Source organism: Cetorhinus maximus, chromosome 27, assembly GCF_964194155.1.
Source record: "Cetorhinus maximus chromosome 27, sCetMax3.hap1.1, whole genome shotgun sequence".
NCBI lineage: Eukaryota > Metazoa > Chordata > Chondrichthyes > Lamniformes > Cetorhinidae > Cetorhinus > Cetorhinus maximus.
In genome coordinates, this window is record NC_135905.1 from 31,424,149 (window position 1) to 31,449,272 (window position 25,124).

Here is a 25,124-nt window from a genome sequence, read left to right on the forward strand (position 1 = left end):
TTTACTCTAATTCATGTAATGAACTGTCTTCCATACCTTTACTGGTGCTACAGAGGGAGTTACATTTGCACCAACTGAAGAGTTTGAGGTATAACCTTGAGATGGACTAGCCCCGTAGCCTGGTGTCGGGCCCGAGGGGTAGCCTGCTGTTGGGCCCGAGGGGTAGCCTGCTGTCGGGCCCGAGGGGTAGCCTGCAGTTGGGCCCGAGGGGTAGCCTGCTGTCGGGCCCGAGGGGTAGCCTGCTGTCGGGCCCGAGGGGTAGCCTGCTGTCGGGCCTGAGGATGTCGGAAAGCCTGGGTTAGAACCAGGATATCCTGGATTGTACGAGGGAGCACCTGGCTGACTTCCTTGGCCTTGTGGATACATTCCATATTGAGTTGGCTGCTGGTTGGGAGGTGCTCCAAACCCCCCGGGCCCAAAATTGGGAGGTCCAGAAACATGTGGTTTTAACACGTTCGTTAGGCTGTCAACCTAAACAGAACAGAAGACAACAGTGTTAAGATTTGTGGATGTTAAATCACAATTTTGATTCTTATTTCATTCCAATTTTGCTCAAGTAAAACTAATTGCCGTCAGCTTCATACCTAACTTGTTAATCTCTCATGGTGCCAAACACTGAGTTGGGAGCAGAAGTCAAAATCAGTGTTGTCTTTACAGAAATTCAGGTTAGATCTGGGGTTGGGGGAAGCGATTCTGGACCAAGGAGTGCAGAGCAACCCCAAATTTTGCTTCAGTATACTTTTACTTCTGAATAAAGCTGTTTGATAGTTTAGCCCAAATGGTACTGTTTGCCATCATGGTGTTTTTTGGTTGGTTTAAAGAGACCCAAGTTACAATGAATCATTTGTGGTCTTTTTGAGACATACTCCAAAAATAAAAGTCAACTCCATGATCTCCATCCCAAATATTTGTGGCTATTTAAATAATAATGAGATTACACTCTGCCCAAATGGACAGGTTTTTTTTCATTCGTTTGTGGGATGTGGGCATCGCTGGCTGGGCCAACATTTATTGCCCATCCCTAATTGCCCTTGTTCAGAGGGCAACCATATTGCGGTGTTATTTGAGTTTGGTAGGGGCAGAATAGGGGGCATTATTAGGGGCTGCAAAAGCCTACATTTGGTTCAGATGACAGGGAGTGCTTCTTTTTGGAGTGACTCATCGCCTCTGGAAGAGACTGCTCAGTAATGGCAGTGACTGTGGATTCGCCACAGACCTTCAAATAAGGAGTAGGAAACATCTTGTGTTAAAGAATACAATTGAAACATTCTAAAGCAAAGAAATAGATGAGATTTCCTCTCAATGCTATTTATTCATGCCTTCCATAAAAGTTAACTTCCTTGAGCAAGGTCCAAACGTGCTTTGATTCAAAACTAGTGATAAAGGGCATTGCAATTTCCCACAGACTGCACCAAGTCTGGGTGTATGGTTATACTTGTCAGTGTGTTGATGCCCATCTTCCATCCACTGAGTGTCAATGACTCTTGTCTTTACCAGAGTCCATTAAGATGGCTCCACCACAAAGGTGGTGCAGTAGTGTCAAAATATCTCTGAATTAGGTTGCTTTACATCTTCAGTTTTCCAAAAAGGTTATCTTTATATGCACAATGAAAGCCAATTTCTATGGCAAGCATGAGTGAAAAGCATTGGGAGACAGTCACATTAATTTCCTCCATTTTAGAATGTATTCTATAACTCGAGCTATTGTCTATTCCTCTGCCCCCATGGTCCTTAATCAGTTAAGCACCTGATTGGCACTTAATTCATCAGGCCTTCCCGAAAAGGGGCGATACTGGGCTCTCACCTGCTCTCCAGCTGGCTGGCAAACCCCCCATCACCTCTATCAAATACCAACCTGTGTGTTTTGCTGGAGTTCTGGATATTTGTACTGGCTCCCTAGGCAGTCTGTAGTTCCACTTTAATCAACACATGAAGTGAATGTTTATATAGAGGCTTGAAGAAGGTAAATATGGAGTTGTATAATGAACAGTGGATTCTGCTATGAGAGAATTGTAAGAATGTGTTTCCAGATGAAAATACTAAAACAGACTGAACGACTTTCCTCACCTGTATCCCATTTACTATTTTATGCTGGTTAACGAATATATTTTATCTATTTCCCCCCTTGAGTACACTAGTGGAGTGCTGAGTGTAAATTATTTCCCTAGGCTTCCATTGTCCTTTAAGTCACAAGGTATGGAAGAAAAGGGCCATTCGGCCCATCAAACTGATGTCAACAGAAACCCATGGTTCCCCCACCCCCAGAAAGCTATACATTGCAGTGTTGCACATAGACAGGCTAGATATGGTTAATCTTCCTACACAAACCACAGTGCAGATAAACAAACCACCTGACGGGGATCTTTAAAATTGCAAATGGCTTGGACAGGGTAGCTGTGGAGAGAGTGTTTTAACCTGTAGGGAGGATCCAAAGGGGCTATAAATACAAGACGGTTAGATCTAAAACGGGAAATAGGCGGGTGGAATGTGAAACTCGTTATGCTAGGAAGTGGCTGAGGCAAATAATGAAAGTGCTTTCAAAAATAAACTATGACAAGTACGTGAGAAAAGGGAATAGAAAGGTTTGCTGAAAAGCTGAGATGAGGTGGTAAAAAGGGAGGAAATCTGTGTGCAATTTCAACACTAGCAAAGACTAGTTGGTCTGAATATCCAGTTTCTTTGTTCCATGTAACCTCAAGGAATCAGCATTTTTCATTTAAAAACTTCTTTTACCCCCTTTCAATAATTTGCTGTCCTTCTTTCAGTCCTGCTGCTACCAGGCTGGATTTGGAAAGCTGGCTGTAATCTCACCTCGGCCGTTTAGGGGGATTCCCGGCCAGATCTTAGGCCCATCGTACTGCTAGCTTTGTTCTGCTGTCAGAGCTCCCGTCCCTTTAAAGAATGAGATCCCGTGAGCTCCGTGAGCTGCCAGGCAATCTGAAGGGCCTCCGGCTCTCCAGTTCTAGCAAGAGCCACCAGGGAGTGGTGGCCGCTGCCAGGATTGTACCTGGTTGACAGGAGAGCGATGGGCGTCGCCCTTGCAGCAAGGTAAGTGGGGTCGGGGGTCGCTGGGGCAGTCCAGAAGGCCCTGGTGAGGGGGTGTTGTTGGTGAGGGTAAGAGAGGTGTTGCTACGAGGGCAGCCGCTGCTGCAGAGTGCCTGATTAGGACAACCCCCAAACCAATCCGTGCTCCCACTCCGAGTCTAACAGGGTTCACCGAGTGTTCTCCCCAGGCAGTAGAAAGTTCCCCCTCCACCCAGCCCACCACTGGTAAAATGCCAATGGTGGTGGGAAGATCCCCTTAAATGGACACTTATTTGGGACAATTAGCCCCTGGACAAGAAATCTGTCCGCCATCTACTCCACCACTGGCAGAATGACATGGTGAGGGGAAGGTGGTAGGAACTCCACCCTCCCCACCCCGAGTGTTCCCTCACCATTTTCCGGCTCCCTCACTCCCCTCAAGCCCCATCTCCTATCCCACGTTTACAGGTCCCATAGGACACAGCTTTTCCTGTGAAAACATGACCAGGAGGAAAGGCAGGTGACCTGTTTATAAGTGACGCAGGCTGAGGCTGGGGTGTGAGAAGGAGTTGCTTTATCCCACAAGTTTGCTTCTTTCCCTCCACTGTCCACTTGCACATCAGCAGGAATTCCCTGTCTATAGAAAATCAAAAATGTATTCCCAAAGTTCAGAATTCAAACTTTAAATTCAAAACAGATTTTTGATAGACAATGGACTCAGAGGTTATGGGGGGGCAGACAGCAAAGTGGATTCGAGACCACAACCAGATCAGTCATGACCTTATTGAATGGCGGAGCAGGCTCGAGGGGCTGAATGACCTCCTTCCGGCTCCAAAGACCTATGTTCCCATGACAGTGAGCTCCATAATACAACAGGAGACTGAAATGGATTATGCTTCATGAATATATTGCACAGAAGGATCAGAAACTGTGGCTCATCACAGTTTGATTTTACAAAATGAAGATACGCTGGGAATCTAAAATGAGAACACAACATGCTGGAAATGCTCAGTAGGTCAGGGAGTATCTGTGAAGAGAGAAACAGAATTAACATTTCAGGTTGAAACAAAAACTCTGCTTTTCTATCCACCAATCCTGCCAGACCTGCTGAGTATTGCCAGCATTTGTAACTTTATTTTAGCTGTTCTAGGTTTATATCAGAATATTAACGACACGTTCCTATATGTGTATAAACTTACCATTCCTGTCAAATTGGAGGGATTGGCCTGAGCAGACATGTTTCCAAAAACATCTAGTCCGATGGGTAGAGTTGGATTAGCAGGATTGGGACCCCAGGGATTACCACCTGAAACGAAGCAAGAAACCACAAGAACCATCAGGGCCAATGCAACCACTTGGCAAACTAGGCAGTTGCCCAGAGCAGCAAAGAACTGCAGGAACTATTCTTGGAATTACATCAATAAACAAACAGATTTCAGCAATGGGAGTGAAATGTCCAGATGTACACCCACATATACTGACATACATATAGATTTCCATGTTTTTATGTTGCAGTCTTTCCCAAATTTTCATATATTCCTCATTCTACTTATGCAACAGTTTCAAAAACTTGTATATCTACATGGCTTTTCCAAAACAGTGAATCAGTAAATAATCTCAAAGAATGTATTTTAATCCAGCCCTCCTCTCCCTCCAGGTACCATGCCCTAAGAGGGTGCTGGCAACCAAGGGCTTCCATTGGATTGGTCCATGATTACACCTGGCAAAGCACTGCAGTGGTTTGATCTTGCCTCCTGCAGTACAGCTGACCAGGAAACTCTCTCACTCTTACTGCCTGCCATCAGGTGCATTTGAAGGATTTACAGGCTGATAATCAAACTGTTTGCCAATGTTGTGAACGTATTTTTTGCAGCCATCAATTCCTGGAGTGGAACTTGAACCCAGAGCTTCTGTCCCAGAGGTAGGGACACTATCCACTGTGTCACAGGGCCTCCACCTAATCTAGCCCACTCTATCATAATGATTATTTATTGCATAAATTGCACATAAAATCATCCAGTAACTGTTGCAGGAACACATAATATTACATCCTGTGGGCTATATTACATATTATAATGTGCATTTCTTCTAATACATATCCCGTGAAACAATGAAAACAATTAAAATGTACAAATCAGTATAATAATTTCCTTTTTCATGTAATTTAAATCTGTAATTATAAATGCAGAGTTTTAATTCATACTACTGTACAATATTAATTTTTGAAAGTTAATTGTGGGGCCGGAAGCCACAAGGCTGAAGGTTTGTCGATGGTGCCTAATACTCACACACCAGCCCTGAGAACCACCAAAGAACGGAAGACACAGATATCTATTGTGACAAAGATTTCACACAGTCTTTCTGCCAATTTGCCAATACTAACCTCAATCAAAGTCTGCATAGTTTTGTGGATTGGACAACATCAGGCTCTAGAATATAAATGTCAGGGAGTTGGATATGAACTAACCAACAGAAGTCTATGTACACCCAGTTTATACCAAAACAAACGAAGTCAAAAGCCAATTGAAAAATGGCACGTTTTCCCAGTGGCACCAAGGCTTGGCCTCCTTACTGGGCAGTACTACTAACAGCCTGACGCATGAAATGAAAGAAAATTCCAGAGTGGGCATTTCTTTCAATGAATTGCTCATCACCAAACCCAAAGTCTAATTCTGATGCAAAGAGGTAGGAACTGTTGCTTCACCATATACACAGAAGTAAACCTTAGATTATCTACACTATAGAGTTTAATGGAACACTGCTCAAGATTGCGGTAGTCATAAGGACAGGGTTACCAGAATCTTCTTGGAGATATCAGTGTAACTAACTTCGTTCATTTGACAGTTTTCTCATTTCAGAGTCACAAAACTGTGGCTTCAAGCCTTGAACACCTGGGTGAAATACTGACAAGAGTGCTGCATTGTTGACATGCAATACCAATGGAGTGCTGCATTGTTGACATGCAATACCAATGGAGTGCTGCATTGTTGACATGCAATACCGATGGAGTGCTGCATTGTTGACATGCAATATCAATGGAGTGCTGCATTGTTGACATGCAATACCAATGGAGTGCTACATTGTTGACATGCAATACCAATGGAGTGCTGCATTGTTGACATGCAATATCAATGGAGTGCTACATTGTTGACATGCAATACCAATGGAGTGCTGCATTGTTGACATGCAATACCAATAGAGTGCAGCATTGTTGACATGAAATACCAATGGAGTGCTACATTGTTGACATGCAATACCAATGGAGTGCTGCATTGTTGACATGCAATACCATTGGAGTGCTGCATTGTTAACATGAAATACCAATGGAGTGCTGCATTGTTGACATGCAATACCAATGGAGTGCTACATTGTTGACATGCAATACCAATGGAGTGCTACATTGTTGACATGAAATACCAATGGAGTGCTGCATTGTTGACATGCAATAATAATGGAGTGCTGCATTGTTGACATGCAATATCAACGGAGTGCTGCATTGTTGACATGCAATATCAACGGAGTGCTGCATTGTTGACATGCAATACCAATGGAGTGCTGCATTGTTGACATGCAATACCAATGGAGTGCTGCATTGTTGACATGCAATACCAATGGAGTGCTGCATTCTTGATATGCAATACCGATGGAGTGCTGCATTGTTGACATGCAATACCGATGGAGTGCTGCATTGTTGACATGCAATACCGATGGAGTGCTGCATTGTTGACATGCAATACCGATGGAGTGCTGCATTGTTGACATGCAATACCGTTGGAGTGCTGCATTGTTGACATGCAATACCAATGGAGTGCTGCACTGATGACATGCAATACCGATGGAGTGCTGCATTGTTGACATGCAATACCGTTGGAGTGCTGCATTGTTGACATGCAATACCGATGGAGTGCTGCATTGTTGACATGCAATACCGATGGAGTGCTGCATTGTTGACATGCAATACCGATGGAGTGCTGCATTGTTGGCAGTTTAACACTGTAGATAAGACTGAGGCTCTTAAGTGCCTGCTCCGGTGAATGTTTAAGATTCCCATGTATGACTGAGACAACATTTTGCATTATAACAACCTTCATTTATTTAGCCTCTTTAACATAGCAAATAATTTTAAAGTGCTTCACAGAGGCAATAACATTGTTGAATTGTGGTGTTGGGGAAGGTGACCAAAGGTAGGATTTGAGGTGGTTTAGTGAGAGGGCTCCAGAGTTCAGTGTCAAGTCCTGCAAGATTCTGGTACCACGTGTGGAATTGGAAGGCAGAGAATGGAAAGATGAGAAGACAAATGAAGGGCATGTGTTGGGGATGTACAGCTGGAGGAGATGTTGAAATTGTTAAGGAAACATAGAAACTAGGAGCAGGAGTAGGCCATTCGGCCCTTCAAGCCTGCTCCGACATTCGATATGATCAATGCTGATCAATTCAATCACAGATCCAAACACGATGAAAATAAACGGAATGGCCAATTTTGTTAAAAGTCATGGTGAGATAGCATGCTGCCTGATCACAAAAGTGGTCCTTAGTGACTATGACCAGGGTGACCTGAATGCTGACAGGGTAGAATTCATCCTGAAGGCATTTGCACAGGGACAGATGGGAACACAGCTTAAATTTTCATCCTTTAAACTCAAACTTAAATTTCAGTTAACTGAATTGGAGAGAAAAAAACTGGTAATCTCTGGGTCCCTTCGAGAGTGTGACATTTCAATCAATGTGTAAACATCGGATCCAGTAACTCCTTCAACCTGGGGCAGCACGTCTTTAGCACGCCACCATTGCTCATTGATTTATTTTTAAAATGAGCCAATGGAAAGACAGAATTAGATTAGTCCACTGTACGATGCAAAAAGATAATGCTCTTGAAGCATTAAATCAAAATTGTGAGTCAAATAAAAAAAAGCCACAGGGATTCAGTGCTGGAGGAACTGACTACAGGATGCCCACCATTTTTCCTTAGGATTTACATGTAGTTAATAAAATGCTTAAGAGCAAATGGTCCACTGGTTGACTTAAGAGTCGAATGGACGAGAGAATAACTAATTCAGGAATGATGAATCACGGTCCCCGGCTGGGTAGTCTCCAGTGCTCCTTGGAGGGTGATTTGAGGTACTTCAGAGTTTTTGGAAACCAGTCTATTTGAAGTGTACTTTCTTTAAAATTTGCACCCTGCAGAGATTTCTAAAGGGTGTCACTGTCAACCTCCTCCCCCCACCGCCCCCACACACCACCCTCTTCTTCCTATCTTTTACAGCCCACAGGAAACCATGACATATTTGAGCCATGCCAACTTACCTGGTGCAGGCGGGTATCCTCCTGGTGCTGGCGGGTATCCCCCTGGTGCGGTCGGGTATCCCCCTGGTGCGGGCAGGTATCCCCCTGGTGCGGGCGGGTATCCTCCTGGTGCAGGCAGGTATCCCCCTGGTGCGGGCGGGTATCCCCCTGGTGCGGGCGGGTATCCAGGGTAACTCATCTTTTAAATCTGAGAAATAAAGTAAATTCAGACCTTTTAAAAAAAAATCAACATGGTGGCACAGCTGTCTACAGTAACTGTCTGAAAGAAAAAAGCATTTATATAGCTTCTTTCACAACCTTTTAAGATGTCCCAAAGCGCTTCACAGTCAATAAAGAACATTTACTGTTGCAATGCAGGAAATACAGCAGCCAATTTGTGCACAGCAAGCTCCCACAAACAGCAATCAGATAATCTGTTTTTGTGATGTTGGTTGAAGGATGAATATTGCATTAGACACCAGGGCGATCCTCAATGTTCCCCTTCAAAATAGCACCATGGCATCTTTTACAGCCATCTGAGAGACAGATCGGCATTTCTTAACATCTCATCTGAAAGATGACAGCACCGACAATATGCATTCCCTTAGTACTGGACTAGACTGGACTGGACATTTTAAAAGACTGGACTAGAATTTGTGCTCAAGTCTCTGTAGTGAGGGCCAAACCTGCAGCCTTCTGACACAGAAGTGAGAGTGCTTACTGACTGAGCTACACCATGAGACAGAAGCAGGGCCGGTCAGGGACATCACTGGAAGCAGTATGAGGATGGACTGTCTGAGCTGAAAATTGGCAGAGAGAAATCCCAGAGCATGGGGAGGTTGCAGACAGGGAACAGCCAAGAAATGTGGATGAGTCCTTCAACATTAGCTTCTTCACCAGGATGCTTTGAGGCTTTACGAGAACATGGGGCACTGAGTGAAGCACTAGTACAACTTCTCCAGCACCAAGAGGGCTAACTTTCACCTTCGTAATGTCACCTGCCTCTGTCCTTGCTTCAGCTCATCTGCTGCTGAGATCCATCATCCAAACCTTTGCATATAAATTCAACTATTCCAATGCTGTCCTGCTTGCCGTCCACTTTGCACCCCCCATAAATTAGAACTTTGCTGCCCTTATCCTAACCCACACCGAATCCCTTTGATGCTTCATCCCTGACCTATATTGGCTCCTGGTTCGAATTTAAAATTCACATCCTTGTTTTCAAATCCCTTCATGGCCCCTGCCGCTCCCTATCTCTGTAATCTCCTCCAACCCCACAACCCCCTGAGATCTCTGCGCTCTTCTAATTCTAGCACCTTAAGCATCCCAATTTTAATCACTCCACCATTGGTAGCTGTGCCTTCAGCTGCCTAGGCCCCAATTTCTGGAATTCCCACTGTAAACCTCTCCACCTCCCTCTCTTCTCTTTCAAGAAGCTGCTTAAAGCCTAACTCTTGGCCCTAACCTTTGGCCATCTGCCCCAGTATCTCCTTATGTGGTTGGATGTCAAATTTTGTTTGATTATACTCCTATCAAGAGCCTTCAGACGGTTACTATGTAAAAGGCAATATGTAAATGCAAGCTGTTGTCATCTAACTGTTCACAACATACTCCAATCAAATTTCTCTCTCTGCCATTTTAACAGAGGCTTCAGACTGTTAATATTGCCCAACATCACACTGAGGCTTAGCCCTAAACAAAGTGCGGTAACCCCAGAATCTAAAGAAGCCACTCATAATCAAGAACCGTGTACATTTTGTGCAGTTGAATGGCCAATGTGATTCACTTCAGCAACAACTGCGATTGAGCCAGATCAGATCTGGACCCAAGTTGGAGGCAAAGTGGAGTAGAGCAGAGGCCAATCTGTGATAAGAATCCATCTCACCTGCTCAGATTACAGCCTGGATTTTGTCTTACCAACAGCCCTAGAACTGGAAAACTGGAAACAAGCCAAACCTCCAGATTTTCCCACAAAGCTGGAGTATGGGGACTGGGAGAAACTTGATTAAATGAAGGACAAAAATGTCAACTGCTTATTTGATGCAAGGAGCATTTATTCCATGTGCAACCCCCTGACAGCCTAGCCAAATAACAGCCAGGAACTGCAAGATTATGACATATCCATATGATAATGTAAAGATAGCTTAGTGCTTGTTTACATAGGGTAGATCTCTAACTACCAATAGCAAAGTAGATGCCAGCCCGAGAGACCATGTTGAGATGGTAGCAGCGGGGAAGGGGTCGGGAGAAAGAGGTGCAGTGAACAGATTAGAATGAGGAGAGCACATTCCATATCACCTTCCTGCCCAAGCATTTCTGGGATGTGTTTGCCTTCCTTGTACCCATACCGAATACCAAAGCATCTCCTAATGTTTGGTCCTAAATCTATATATGTGACTGTTGGACTGGCTAATACGTTCTTTATAAGAACACAAGAAATAGGAGGAGTTGACCTAATGGCCCATCGAGCCTGCTCTGCCATTCAATACAATCAGGCTGATCTTGGGCTTCAACTCTATTTTCCCGCCCATTCCCCATATCAGTTAATCCCTCTGAGACACCAAAAATCTGTCCGTCTCAGCCTTAAATGTATTCAACAATGGAGCATCCACAAGCCTCTGGAGTAGAGAATTACAAAGATTAACAACCCCCGCGTGAAGAAATTTCTCCTCATCTCAGTCTTAAATGATCGGCCCCTTATCTTGAGACTGTGTCCCTGTGTTTTAGATTGCCTGACCAACATCTCAGCGTCCACCCTATTAAGCCCCTTCAGAGTTTTGTAGGTTTCAATGAGATCGTGCCTCATTCTTCTAAACTCCAGAGAATATAATCCCAATTTACTCAGCCTCTCATCATAGGGCAACCCCCTCATCCCAGGGACCAATTTAGTGAACCTTCACTGTACTGCCTGCAATTTATTCTACTTGAAGCTCCCTGTAATCTACCCTCCTTAAACTACAGATTGTCATTTTAGTGCCAATTTGTCTCAAGAGGATTTAGTCCTGTATTAACACCTAAGATTATGACAGCATTATCACATTGTCTTTTGTGGGGTTTTGTTATGCACACATATCTCCTGCATCACAACAGTGACCACACTTCAAAAGTACAATTGCCTATAAAGCTCTTTTGGACCTTCCAAAGTCACAAAAGACACTATATAAATGCAAGTCTTTCTTTCTTAACTCTAGGAAACTGGATTATTGAGTTTAGCCAAAGTCATCTCGAGCAGAAATGCCAACAGGGAGAGAGATTCCCATTCCAACAGGTTAGGCTAGTGTTGGATCCTGTGGATCCTCATCGCCAGTTTGTTGTGAGAGGTGGCTGAGTTGGTATTATTGATAGAGTTGATCAGCAAACACTTCTTTAGGTGGAAAACTTCTAATTTATTTACAAAGATGCTCAACAGCAACTACATGTGTGCCTTCACTTCAAACTATCTACAGAGCTAGCCTGTGCTACTCTCCTATTGGCTATTAAAGATCATGTGATCTTCCTTAACAAACAAACATACATTCTTAAAAAGGTATATTACACATTAGATAAAACCATAATTACCACATCCCTCCCCCTTTACTCAGATATACATTTTATATTTACAAGTACTATTTTCTCAAGATAGCAAAATATTTACACAGGCAAGTAATTTACAAATTCAGTCTTTCTGGGGATTTCCTTAGGGCGTCTCAGCTCTACAGCTTCAGTTGCTTTGTCAGGAACCTCCTTTTCCAGAGTTGCCTGAACATCAGGTGCTTCGGTGGGCCCTTACAGTTCTGTATCCTCAACTCTTACAGGAACATCAGACATTCCTGTTCTCTCAACAGGGAACGCTGGCCTGGTCGTGAACACTGATCAATTCTTGGTGATTTGTTTCTCTCCTCCTTAGATGATCCATATGTCTCCGTATGAGTAGGCCTTCCACCTCTACGTGGTAAGATAGAGGTCCACTTATTTCACCCGGTAATCACGTTGGTCCTTCTCCAAAGTTTTTCACTTATACCGTCTCTCCCACGGTAACTTTCATCTACTAACTATGCCAGCCGTGTCTAGTTTTCTGGCTTCCCTGATTCCTTTCCACCTTCCCCTCCAAATTTGGCATTATTACGTTCAATCTCTTCCTGAGACAGCGTTTCATCAATAACTCCGCAGGTGTGACACCTGTTGTTGTGTGAGAGGTGATCCTATAATGGAAAAGAAAACGTGCTAACTTGGTTGCTAAGGAATCTCCAGTTAGCATCTTCATGCCTGCCTTGAATGTTTGAACCGAACTTTCAACCAGTCCATTTGAGGAAGGGTGGGTACGGTGAAGTTTTTACATGAGTGATACCGTTGAGGCTGATAAACCATTGAAACTCAGCACTCACTTCCTGTAGTCCGTTAATGGCAAAATTTTGACGCAGCTTCTCTATTGTAGCAGAAGACATTGGTGACTTCACCTCACATGTCCATCGATCTTGAATGGGCATCAACAATGAGCAGAAACATTGTTCCCATGAAAGGTCCCACATAGTCAATGTGTAATCATATCCATGGCCTTCCTGACCACTCCCAAGGGTGTAACAGAGCTGTTGAAGGCAACTTTTGCAGTTGCTGACATTGCACACAATTCTTCACTAAACTCTTTCATCATCCATCCCAGGCCACCATAGGTAGCTGTGAGATATGGTCTTCATTCAGGATATTCCTGGATGTGCGCTGTGTAGTTCAATTAGAGGTGGCTCCCTTACCTTTAGGAAGTACTATCACTTGCGCTCCCCGCAATAAGATGCCATCCTGGCTGGTTAAAGTACGATTACATTTCATCAGATACAGGCTCTTGTGACCAACCATGAAGCACTGGTTCTCATACTCGAGATAGGACTGGGTCCCGACCTGTCCAGTCTATGATCTGCTGAGCACATACTGATAAGGAATCTAAGAAATTTAACAATAAAACAAGTCCCTGGGGAACTGGCACTTCCTTGTCATTTTCTTGTAAAGGCAAACGACTGAGTGCATCAGCTTTTGTTATTTGATTGCCAGGCCTATGTAAAAGATTATATTCAACTGCTGCCAGGATTAAAGCCTATTTGTGTTTGTGTCTTCTTTCTAGTGCTCACTTTAATCACGCCCTTCTTTTCAATTTCCATATTAGCCTTACTAATTACTCTTAAATGCAGGCTTGACTTAAGTGAGTTCAGTGGTTGAGTCTCCCAAAATTTCATCATCTGTCTGTTTCTTAGAAAATTCTGCGACTTTCACTTCCAAAGCCCCTTCAGCTTCACCTAGCTGATTCTTCAGCTCTTTCATCTCTTTTTTCTATTTATTTGCTGCCTCGTGGAAAATTGAGCATTGTTGTGTTTCCTCTGCCAAATCATCCTGGTTTTTTCAGAGAAGCACTGAATTCTCTCTTTTTTTTCTTCATACTTTTCCAGAGGTGCAAATTTAGGCCCGAGGGGATCTTGTAGTGTGTGAAGGTCTTTCAGCAGCTTTTCTTTTTTATTTCAAAGGTTGCTCACCTCGTCTCGAACTCTGTCATTAATTGTCTCTTCGAGTTCCTTCCGCCATTCTATCCTGTTTTGGCTTAAGACAGCCTATGTTTTTTCAGATTGTTGAGTCCTTACACACTCCTTTTTCAAAACAAAAACACTTCCAACTTCCTTTTGGAATCTCAGTGACCAATCAAGATCGATTTCCTTCAGCCAATTTCGCCCGAGGAGGATTGGTCCTCTGCCTTTCTACACCAACACTGGTAGCTTTGCTGATTAGCTTCCATAATGGACAGTTACCCTAATTATGCCTTTGACTTGAACGCCCTCACCCGCATATGTTTTTAATTGGACTGTTGTTTCTTCTAAATTTCTTCTAAATAATGTTCCCCATTATTCAGATATCTGAAGGTATGTTCCCCAATTACTGTAGTGGAAGCTCCTGTGTCCACTTCCATTCTAACAGGTCTACCATTCACTTTCACCGTTACATATATTGGTTCTGTCTTTCCATCCTTCAAATTAAATAACGAGTAAATTTCTGAGTTTGTTGTTTCAGGCTCTTCTACATTGTAGATCTCACTGAGTTTTTTCTTTTGTTTGAAAGCCTACTTGACTCTTTCCTCAACTCTTTCCTTGCACTGTCTCATTATGTGTCCACTTTTATGACAGTAAAAACATTCTATTTTTTTTTTAAAACTGCCAATCGTTAAAAGGCTGCTTGTTTCCATCTCTATTGAAATTTTTCCTTGTTTTTGTTGCTAAGTCATTTTTAAAAATTTTCCGACTAGCGGGTCTGTTTCCCGCTTCTCAGCAGAGTCTTGCATTTTCGCGCCCTTTTTGGTTGGGGTTTCCTGCCTGATGTGGAGGACAGCGCCATTTTGCATGCCCTGTGGCTTTTGACTCTCTTACTACACTCTCCATGGCCAGTGCTATCTCTAGTGCTTTCTTGAAATCCAAATTTGCTTCAGATAACAATCTCTACTGAATCGCATCCTCATTCATTAAACTATCTCTGGGCATGTCGTTTAGAGATGTACCAAACTCACAATGTTCCGTTAATTGCTTCAAACTTGCCACATAGCATACAACTATCTCTCTGGGGTTCTATTTCTCGAATTAAGCTTGAACCTTTATATCATTACTGAGGGCTTTGGTAGATAATGACCCTTCACAAGGTCCACCAATTGATCAAAGTTTTTCGAATCTGGGGCACTGGGTGCCATCAAACTTTGATTAAGCCAAAGGTTTTATTGCCACATGTGCTTAAGAGGATCGCTCGCCTCTTCTCTTCCCCCACAATCGCGTTCGCTTGGAAAAAGAATGTGAGGTGTTCAATATAATGAGACCAAATGTCCGTGCTTGGATTGAAATGATCAGTTCTTCTGAATCGCAGCAGCCTGAGAGGGAATCACTTCTTCAATTCGAATGGAACTGCTACTTACAATAACTGTGCGAGGTACAGTGCCGGTTTTGTTTCACTTGATTTCTTCTGTTAAACTTGTTTTATCCCCGTCGCCAGTTTGTTGGACCCTGTGGATTATCGTCACCGGTTTGTTGTGAGAGGTGGCCGAGTTGGTATTATTGATAGAGTTGATCAGCAAACACTTCTTAGGTGGAAAACTTCTAGTTTATTTACAAAGGTGCTCAACAGCAACTACATGTGTACTTTCACTTCAAACTCTATCTCTACACTACTAACTACAGAGGTAGCCCACGCTACTCTCCTAATGGGTATTAAAGATCACGTGATCTTCCTTAACAAACATCCTACTTAAAGGTATGTTACGCATTAGATAAAACCATAATTACCACAGCAAGCCTCAAATCAAACTTGTGTTAATCCACATCTGTTGCTGATCAAACACCAAATGTGTGCTAAAAGCAGCCTGTTGCCTTGGCAAACCAAGAGTAAAGGTCAGGAAAATAATAGAAGGTGGGTTAATGGTTCAATCACAAACACTGCATTCATTTCAACATTACTGGATGGGGGGAGGGGCAAGTGCAGCATCACCATAACCCAGTTTAACTGGTTACAGTCATTGTTTCACTTACCAATTCTATGCACAAGTGGTTAGGATTTGGAGTGCACTGCCTGATAGCATGATGGAAACAGGTTTAATCGTAGCTTTCTAAAAGGAATTGAGGGAGAAAAACAGGCACATGCATGGGGAAAGAGCGAGAGGAGCGGGACTAACTCTTTTGCACTTTGAAAGAGCTGGCACAGGCTCAAAGGGCCGAATGGCCTTCTTCAGTGCTGCACTATCCGATGATTCTAAATACAGATTTATCCGTATTTTGATTATTTACATCAAGGACTGGCAAAGAGAGAGATGTGGAAGAATGAGACACAGCGAGATGGGATGACAGGGCGAGAGCTAGAGAGAGGAGACAGAAGGAGGGGATGATGGAGATAGAGGGTAGAATGGGGAGTGAGAGACAGAGATATATACTGTTTTATTAGTAATACGTGTTGAAAAGCATTTGGCATTAGGAAAGTCACAGAGTAAAGTACCCAGAATCAAAGCGGCCACAGGAAAACTAAAAGAAAACCTGACTAACCCAACACAAGCAGACCTCTTGTGTATGTGATGAGTCAGCACTAATGGCCCAGCTTGATCATGGGTAAACTCGGACAACAATGTGCTTTCAATCAATATTCCTCAGCAAAAATATGTTCCCAGAGCCTCTTCACAAGAGGGAGACTTAAACACAAAAAGTTCTACATGCCAAAATAGCATATATGTTCCAAGTGTCACCCCACATAATTCACCTACAAACTATTTAATGAAACAAAGAACATTCATACAATAGTTACAGCACAGAAGGAGGCCATTCAGCCCTCTATACTCTTGCTGGCTGTCTGTAAGAGCATCTCAGTTAGTAACATCCCAGCCATTTCCAGGTAGCCCTCCAAATTTCCTCCCTTCAGAAAATACTTTTAAAAAATTGTACTTTTTAAAAAGGAACTAAATACTTTCAAAGTGAATCTACGATAATCTGATTGAACAAAATGACATTTTCAGGTTGACACGTAACCATGAATTTTAGTTGAAAAGAATTAAATCGACTGATCAGTTTTTTGGGCAATAACATAAATAATTGCTTTTCACCATGGGCGGAATCTTCCAGTCCTAACAGCAGCGGGAAGCTTGGTGGCCGGGGGAACTTAATTTGGCTTGAGGCAAAAATCAGTTTCCCGACGGCGGGATGAATTTTAGCAATTATATTCTTGGGACGTTAAAGGCCCAGTCGAACTTTCTGACGAATAATGTCGGGAAGCCCTTTTGCATGCGTCAGCAAGTCATGCATGCTTATTAAAATGCCACTTTGCCAGAATTAAGATCCCCCTCCAGAGAGAAATTAAAATGTTCACTTTTACAACTGCACTAAGTTGGATGCAGCTGGTGAGATAGGCTTCTTCCATCGTTAACAGTTGCTGCATTGTTCTCTTTGGAAAGCATCTGTAAAGGCCAACCTACGCTTGAGACTGGTAGTACAAGTTGTGCAGAGGATGACCAATGAAGGAAGGAAGGGTTAGTAGGGAAGGGTTAGTAGGGAAGGGTGGAGCAGTGTCCGGGCAAAGGAGGAAGGGCTAATGCAGGCTGCCCAGGTGTTAAATATGGCCCCCGGACCTTCAAACCCATGAGGTAGTGGCAGGGATGGCGACTTCCTGCCCGCCCTGCCAAAAGATTCACCACGCTCCGCACGGATACACAGGCAATAAACTGACCACTGCAAGATCGCGCATGGTCCGTCATCCTGCACCCTCTCTCCCCTCCCCCACCCCCACCCCCAGCAGAAATCACTCTGACTTCAGCTCCCACCACCGAACATAGACTCCAGAATGGAAGATTCTGACCCTCAAATTTGAAAAGCTGCTTTCAACCTTCCCCAGAATGCAGTTTCCTAGAAACTTGGACAAACTGGTAAATTTTAGGTAGTGGCTTAAAGGAGGAGAGGTTTAGGGAGGGAATTCCCTCCCTAGTGCCTAGATAGCTGAAGGCCTGGGTGCCAATGGTGGGGTAAAGGAATTGGGGAATACACAAGATACTAGAATAGGAGGAACAGGGGGTTCTCTGATTGTTGTAAGACAGGAGGAGGTTACTGAGATAGGCAGGGTGAGGCCATGGAGGGATTCGAACATGAAGAGGCGAATAATAAAAAGTGTTGATGAATCGGAAGCCAAATGTAAGTTAATGAGCAGAAAGGGTGATGAGCAAGTGGGACTTTCAACCATGACTGGCCTCTTCAAGCCAGCAACACAATAGACTTAGCTGGAAGGAGCATGGTTGTGCATGGTCGTATTTCAAAACTGTGAAATGTGGAGAGCCAAGAGTTCTTCTGAAATTGCAGGGGTCTCATCCTGTCCTTCATTCCATCATCTTCACAGGACAGCCAGAAATAAACCTGCCCAAATACCTAAAATTAAACTTTTTAAAAAGCCCAGTTGAAAAGAGATGACAGGAAGCTCTAAGCTAACCTTGAGCTATCCATGCAACTAGACAACATAACTTCCCAGCTTTCCTTTTCCTGGCGGTTAGTCTTCTCTCGCTTTGGCGCTTGCCTCTCAGGCTCTCTCACTTTTACACTGGCACAACCAGGAGAAAACTGAGAGAAAGAACTTGCATTTCGAAAGCTTCAGGACGTTTGAAAGGCTTGACAAGCCAATGACCTGCTTCTGAAGAGTAGTCACTGTTGTAACGTAGGAAATGCAGCAGCTAATTTGTGTACTGCAAGCTCCCACAAAGAGCAATGTAACAATAACCAAATAACCTGTTTTGAAGGAATGTTGGTTGAGTGATAAATGAATGTTGTCCAGGACACCTGGGCTAGCTCCCCTGTTCTTCAAAAACAGTGATGGGATCTTTTACATCACCTGATAGAGCAGAGGAGGCCTTTAAAGAGCAGGACATTTTCAGTTAGTGAGTGACCATTATCTACAATCACACTTCTAACCTGCTCCTCCCACCATACAACACGAGATTTTACTGCGGAACAAGTCTTATTTTCTAAAACTCAATCCACAAACTTCAAAAGCTGAGATCTCAATTTCATCGAACATTGTTCAGACAATGACAATGTCCATTATTGACATTGTCCAACGTTGATAAAACAGTCTGTTAACCAGAATCCTCGGAGTAAGGCAAGGGAGCGGGTGGGTCATCTCCTCTTGATAATAGTCATCCTTGTTATTATTTCCTTTTATTTATTTCCTTTTCACTTTAGTCTGGTGACTAAAAAAGAACTCAAGAAAGGTAAAAAAAAACGTAATTTCTTCTGGGAGTCGGCTTCAGGCCAACTTGGCACAGAGAGTGGGGCTGCTTCAACCTGAAACACATTTTCACAATTGAGAGTTGGCTTTGCACATGGGCAGTAAAGATCGATTGTAGGCGAAATGGGAGAGTGTGGGATAATAAAGACAAACAATTCAACCCCATTTTGAAATCATTTTCCTAATTAAAAAAACATATTGTGTCAAGGTAAATAAGAAAACGTGCAGCAATTTGGGAGAGAGAAACAGACTTGATTTCAGCCCCCAACTTGAAAAAAATCCCTGGAATGATCCAGAATTTCAATGAAAATGTATTTTTCTTTATCGCTCAACTAACAGCTAAAAACTGATTATCTTGCCGCTACGGTACTACTGTTTGTGGGAGCTTGCTGTGCTACCATATAACAACACCACATTACAAAATGAGATGTCCTAAGGTTGTGAAAGGCACTATATAAATGCAAGCCTTTCTATTTTCCCTCCAATACAAACTGCCATTTAATCAATCTTAGGTTAACCAGAAGGCATTAACTACTGAATCATAAACTGGTGATTATACAGTATACAGTATTAACATTAAGGACATAATGACCAACATGTATTGCTGCGTATAAATGGCAGGTGCACTTATCTGAAAAGGAAAAAGTGGAGATAAACAATATTATATCAAATTTAGATGCAAATGTAGCAACTGCCATTTACATAGATGCAGCTGTATTATGCTGATGGTTTGTTGCTAGAATCCTTAGGCTAGCAATACAAGTACCCAGAGGCCAAGTTGTGCAGGAGTGCTCCTTTGAAAAAGGTGCAGTCCTCCTAGGTAACCTGATTCCTTACTTACATTGAGAAACCTCACACCACAGGGCAGGCTGCCAGGAAATGGAAGCTGTTGTCAAAATATTGTCATTGCCACGCATTGTGCTGGAAATGGCAGTTCTGGCTTCATGTGTAAGGTTCACTCAATATAAATCATGCGGCACCATGTAAGGGTTAATATTACAAGCACTTGCTTTTAGTAACGTCTGAACTTGTTAAAATATCGAGCCCCCACACAATGAATGAGTTTGAAATGGAGTTACTCATGCAGACTAATGTGGCAGCCATTTCGTACATCAAAAGAAAAACTCTGAAGTTGCTGCAGTCCATTCTATCAGGTCCAACCCTGACATTATCATGAAATGCTGATGCTATTGTTTGTGGAACCAACCTCCACCTTTCATGGACTGAACACTAACTCTGCAATTCTTCCTCCCTCCACTTGGACCATGACCCCCACCGCTGAACATCAAATCATAGTTTCCCAGGCTGTTACTGACTTCATCTTCACTGGAGATCGCTCCTGCCATCGTCTCCAATTTCAATGTCCCCCAGTCATGCACAGCCCACTTCCACCTCCAAACAGGATTGCCCTGGTTGACCTATCCTTTCAGCCGAGTTCTTGCCCAACAAAATATTTTTCTTCCAATTTCAACACTAATCTCTTCCCATCTACATCCATTACCCTTCCCAAGCTGTCCGCCACTTTAACAATTTCCTGACTCCAACGGTTTCCTTTTCACCAGTCACCCAGTCTCTCTAATCCTTCACCCAGATGGACTGAGAACTCTCTGCCGCTTCTGCAAGGAGATCCCAAGCAGTCCCTGTCCACCACCACCCTCCTTATCCTGGCTGAACTTGTTCGCACATTGAACAACTTCTCTTTTGACGCCCCTCACTTCTAACAAATAAATGGTGTTGCTATGGGAACCCATATGGGATGTGGCTATGACTGCCTTTTTGAGAGATACGTGGAACATTTTCTTCCACTGCTACTTAGGTCTTCCTCCCTAACCTCAATGCACCTGTCAGGAGTGTGATGGGATATTCTCCACTTCCTGGATGAGTGCAGCTCCTACAGTACTCAAGAAGCTCGACACCATCCAGGACAAAGCAGGTCATTTAATTGGCACCCCATCTACCACCTTAAACATTCACTCTTTCAACCACCGATGCACAGTGGCAACAGTGTGTACCATCTACAAGATGCACTGCGGCAACTCACCAAGCATCCTTCAACAGTACCTTCTAAACCCACGACCTCTACCACCTAGAAGGACAAGGGCAGCAGATGTTTGGAAACACCAGCACCTCCAAGTTCCTCTTCAAGCCACACACTATCTGACTTGGAACTATATCACCGTTCCTTCACTGGGTCAAAAATCCTGGAACTCCCTTCCTTACAGCACTGTGGGTGTACCTACACCAAGTGGACTGCAGCAGTTCAAGAGGGCAGCTCACCACCACCTTCTCAAGGGCAATTAGGGATGGCAATAAATACTGGCTTTGCCAGCGATGCCCACACCTCATGAAAACATTTTTTAGAAAAAAACTCTTTTCCAAGGCACTGATGACTGTATCCATGTCATTTCCTGCTTTCGTCCCGAACTGGAAAATTTAACCAAATTTGCTTCTGCACTCTGGTCTCTGGAATGGGATTTGAACTCACGAACTTCTGACTCAAAGGCAAACATGTACAGAATAATACAAGAACAAAATATTCTAATGAAAGGTCATCGACCTGAGGCATTGCTCCGTTTCTTTCTCCACAGATGCTGTCTGACCTCCTGAGTATTTCCATCACTTTATACTTTTATTTATGCAACACACTGAACCAAGGCCAACATTCATCCCACAAATAAACACAAAATAGATGACCAGTTCATCTGTCAATGATATTGGTTGAAAGAAGAATGTTGTCCAGGACACTGAGAATTCCAAAGTAATGCCAGGAGATCCGTAATGTTCATTTGAACTACCAGACAATGTTGAAGAATCTTCAGCTACCAGCGCATTCAAGAGGACAGTGCAGCATTCCCCTAGTACTGCACCACAATGTCTTCTTCAGTACTGCAATGAAACATCAGCTTGGATCATAGGCTTTCAAAATAATGGTGTGCAGACCTTTGCAGGTTCCTGAGGGGATTCCAACATGTCAACAATGCCATTAAACTTCCACCAATCAGGAATTGGGTAAAACACACCAAAAGGAGAGTGACTAGAATTCGGTGCTCAATTTTTTTCCCCCTGTATTTGTTGAGTTCTCTCTTTTCCTGCATACCAACAAAAGACACTGTCTGCATTGTTAACAAGGCTTCCATTTGCGCAGCTGCCAGCATCTTTCAGAGTTGGGACAGGGATCCAGGAGAGTAGCCTTGTAATTCCAGGCGATCGCCAGCACCGGAAGACTTGAAAGCCACTGACCTAGATCAAGTGTTGAAGATTCCCAAATCCTTCTGACCCAGAGGCAAAAAAACTGTGTCAGGCTCAAAAAAAATAGTTTGGTTCCACAATAGAAGGTAAAAATGAAGCAAATGCTGTTCACAACTTTGAGAAAATGCATGAAACTTTCCAGGGAAAGTGTTAAAGAGTGGATTTCTCATGCAGAAGTCGAATTACTTTTAAACTTGGGGTGGGATACTGGCCAGGAGTCATACTTGCAATATTAAAATAAACATACAAGGGATTACTCCAGTGCTCAATGGTTAGTTGACTGAATGTGTAATTGTCTGACAAATATGGCTTGGCTCCTTCAGTGACTCAATCTGTTAAAGTTTCCACTCACTCTTGCAAGCTTGTGGCAAAGGTCAGAACATTCTGGCATGTTTGCAGTGGTTTAATTTTGGTCTGTTTTTTCTTAAACTATATATTATATTGACCGCCTCACTAATACTCAACACTTGGTCAATGTAAGGCACATGAGCTGCTGCTAATGCAACATCTAAATTCAGTCTTGACTGCAGAGTTCCAGTCTATGTGAAGCATTCTCTACACACTCAATGAAAATGGGGATCACTCCTCTATTAAAAAAAAGCAAGTTAACCTATTCATTATGGGGAGGGGGTGGTTAGCTCAGTTGGCTAGATGACTAGAGTGTGGTTCTGATTAGCACCAACAGCATGGGTTTGTTTCCATTCTGGCTGAGGTAGTCTTGGGATCTGTCTCCTCGCTCTGCCCCGGAGAGGAGACGGCAATGACAAACCAGCACTGACCATGGAAAATAGCTCGGGATGAAGCATCAGCAGACAAAGAGCCAAGGAGCTACCTTCAGGCAGAGCACACATAAAGGAAGGAAGGAAGGAAGGAAGGAAGGAAGGATGGAATCTATACTTAATACATTAAAATTCCTGCCTTTGGCACACACATCTTGTACATATTAATCTCACTCATTGTATCAGGCAAAGAAATATAGGAACTGCTGTAGGTCATTTATTCTGCTATTCCATTAGACTGTGGCTGATCTGTGTCTTAATTCCATTCGCCTGCCTTGATTCCACAGCCGTTAATACATTTGCCTAACAAAACATCGATCAATCTCAGTATTGACATTTTCAATTTTTCCACCCAGCCTCAGCTTTTTTGGGGGGATGGCGTTCCAGATCTCTACACAAAGCACTTTCTGATATTACTCTAGCTAAACTCTATGATGTTGTGCCAACATTTGACCATGGCAAAGTCAGTAGCCACTAGGAAGGTCACGCCAACATCAAAAAATGTTCTTCACTGTAAAGCTGCTTACAGCTAGAAAACAGGACCCTAAAATCAATGGATGGAACATTAGCCCAGGTGACCTAAAACTTGGCCAAAGAGGATCTCAAAGGGTGAGCAAATTCCAGGGTGGGGACCCAGATGACCAAAGGTATTGCCAGCAATGGAGGATTGAAAAGGACAAGACGCCAGAGGTACGGAGGCTGGAAAATATCCTGCTTCTCCACAAAGCTCACATAATACAAGAATCACATAAGATGCAATGAAAAGGCTAAAATTCCCTTTGATTCCAGGCCCATGGTGGAGCCCTGGCTAATATTTCTCCCTTCCCCTGCTCAGAGACATCAAGGTCAGTTGTGATGCAGCCAATTTCTTTCCCAGCTGAGACCAGCGCTGCCCAGGGCAAACCTGGAACTTACTTGATCATTGTGTTCCATGAAAACATTGCCCAGTCCATTGACTGGATAATATACCAAAAATAAAAGTACAAAATCATTTTAACCAGCTACTTGCATAATGGAAATAAGCAGGACAGAAATGGTATTTCAGAACGGAGGGAGATTTGGGACTAAACCCAACATTCTTCCACAATTTATCTAACGTCCCAAAGCATATTTGGAATGGTGACTATTTTCTGATATGAAATTTCCACACTGCTAAGAAGAAAGATAACTTAATGGAAATGAACATTAGGCAGCTTCTATTCCAAGCCCGCAATCCCTTCCACCGGAGTGAAGAAGGTGAAAACGATCCACCGATGAATCACATAGTATAACCCCCACCCGGTGCTCCTAAATAAGGATACACTCCACCTTCCCCTGAACACCAAGAGACATGAACAAGTATTGAGAGAAAAATTGACTGGACCAGCTGATTGGTTGGCTTTGAAGGCCTCTTAGCAGATACGAGCTCTCACTGTCCACTCGCTTTCTAGCAAGTTCGTCGGTCAGTGGTAAGTACATGAATTCTTTCCACTGAAATATGCTTCTCAGCTTTCCCAATTCTGCCAGAAGCCGTAGTTAAGGCCCGTGTGAGCCACAACTAAGGCCCAGGCCGTTAGTAACAGGCTTTCAGAAATATTTTGTTCTTAGGCAGTGCCAGAGAGAACAAAGAAAAACTGTATTTTTACACAAGTACTTTTCAAAGGAGTCAGCTCCTACTCATCTTATTACAAGCAAGGAAACATTTCATTTTTTAAGCATCTTTTTTTACTGCCATTCCCATATCCCTGCAGATCAAAGGCTCATGAGGAAAGAATTTCACCAGAGGGAAAAATAAGTCACTTCAGGAAGCTGGGATATTTTTGGTGGGAATGCTGGCATAGATCACATCAGCCATCCTTTCTCCTCATTTGCTCCTTCAGTTCTTTTTCTATTTTCATTGCTACTTCCTTCTCCATTTACTGAACTATTTAGAATGGGAGTAAGGGATACAGTTGCAAGTTATTGGGATTATGTGTACCCCACATAGTGTCGTTGCCATTTTACAGATTGGGCTGATGTCAATCTTTGTGTATATCGGTCAAGGTTTTAAATTCTGTGGATCAAAGT

The 25,124-nt window shown here is 43.2% G+C and overlaps 1 protein-coding gene across 1 annotated transcript in view; it reads right to left on the reverse strand.

Moving 5' to 3' along the window:
- Nucleotides 1–25,124, reverse strand: part of LOC144668697 (annexin A4-like) — a 73,637-nt gene that overhangs the window by 43,359 nt on the left and 5,154 nt on the right. Inside the window, exons 2-4 of the mRNA XM_078531025.1 lie at nucleotides 8,329–8,515; nucleotides 4,224–4,330; nucleotides 37–471 (exon numbers count right to left, since the gene is read on the reverse strand). Coding sequence (XP_078387151.1) covers nucleotides 37–471; nucleotides 4,224–4,330; nucleotides 8,329–8,506 — 720 coding nt within the window. The 5' untranslated portion in view covers nucleotides 8,507–8,515. The remainder of the gene's footprint in view (nucleotides 1–36; nucleotides 472–4,223; nucleotides 4,331–8,328; nucleotides 8,516–25,124) is intronic.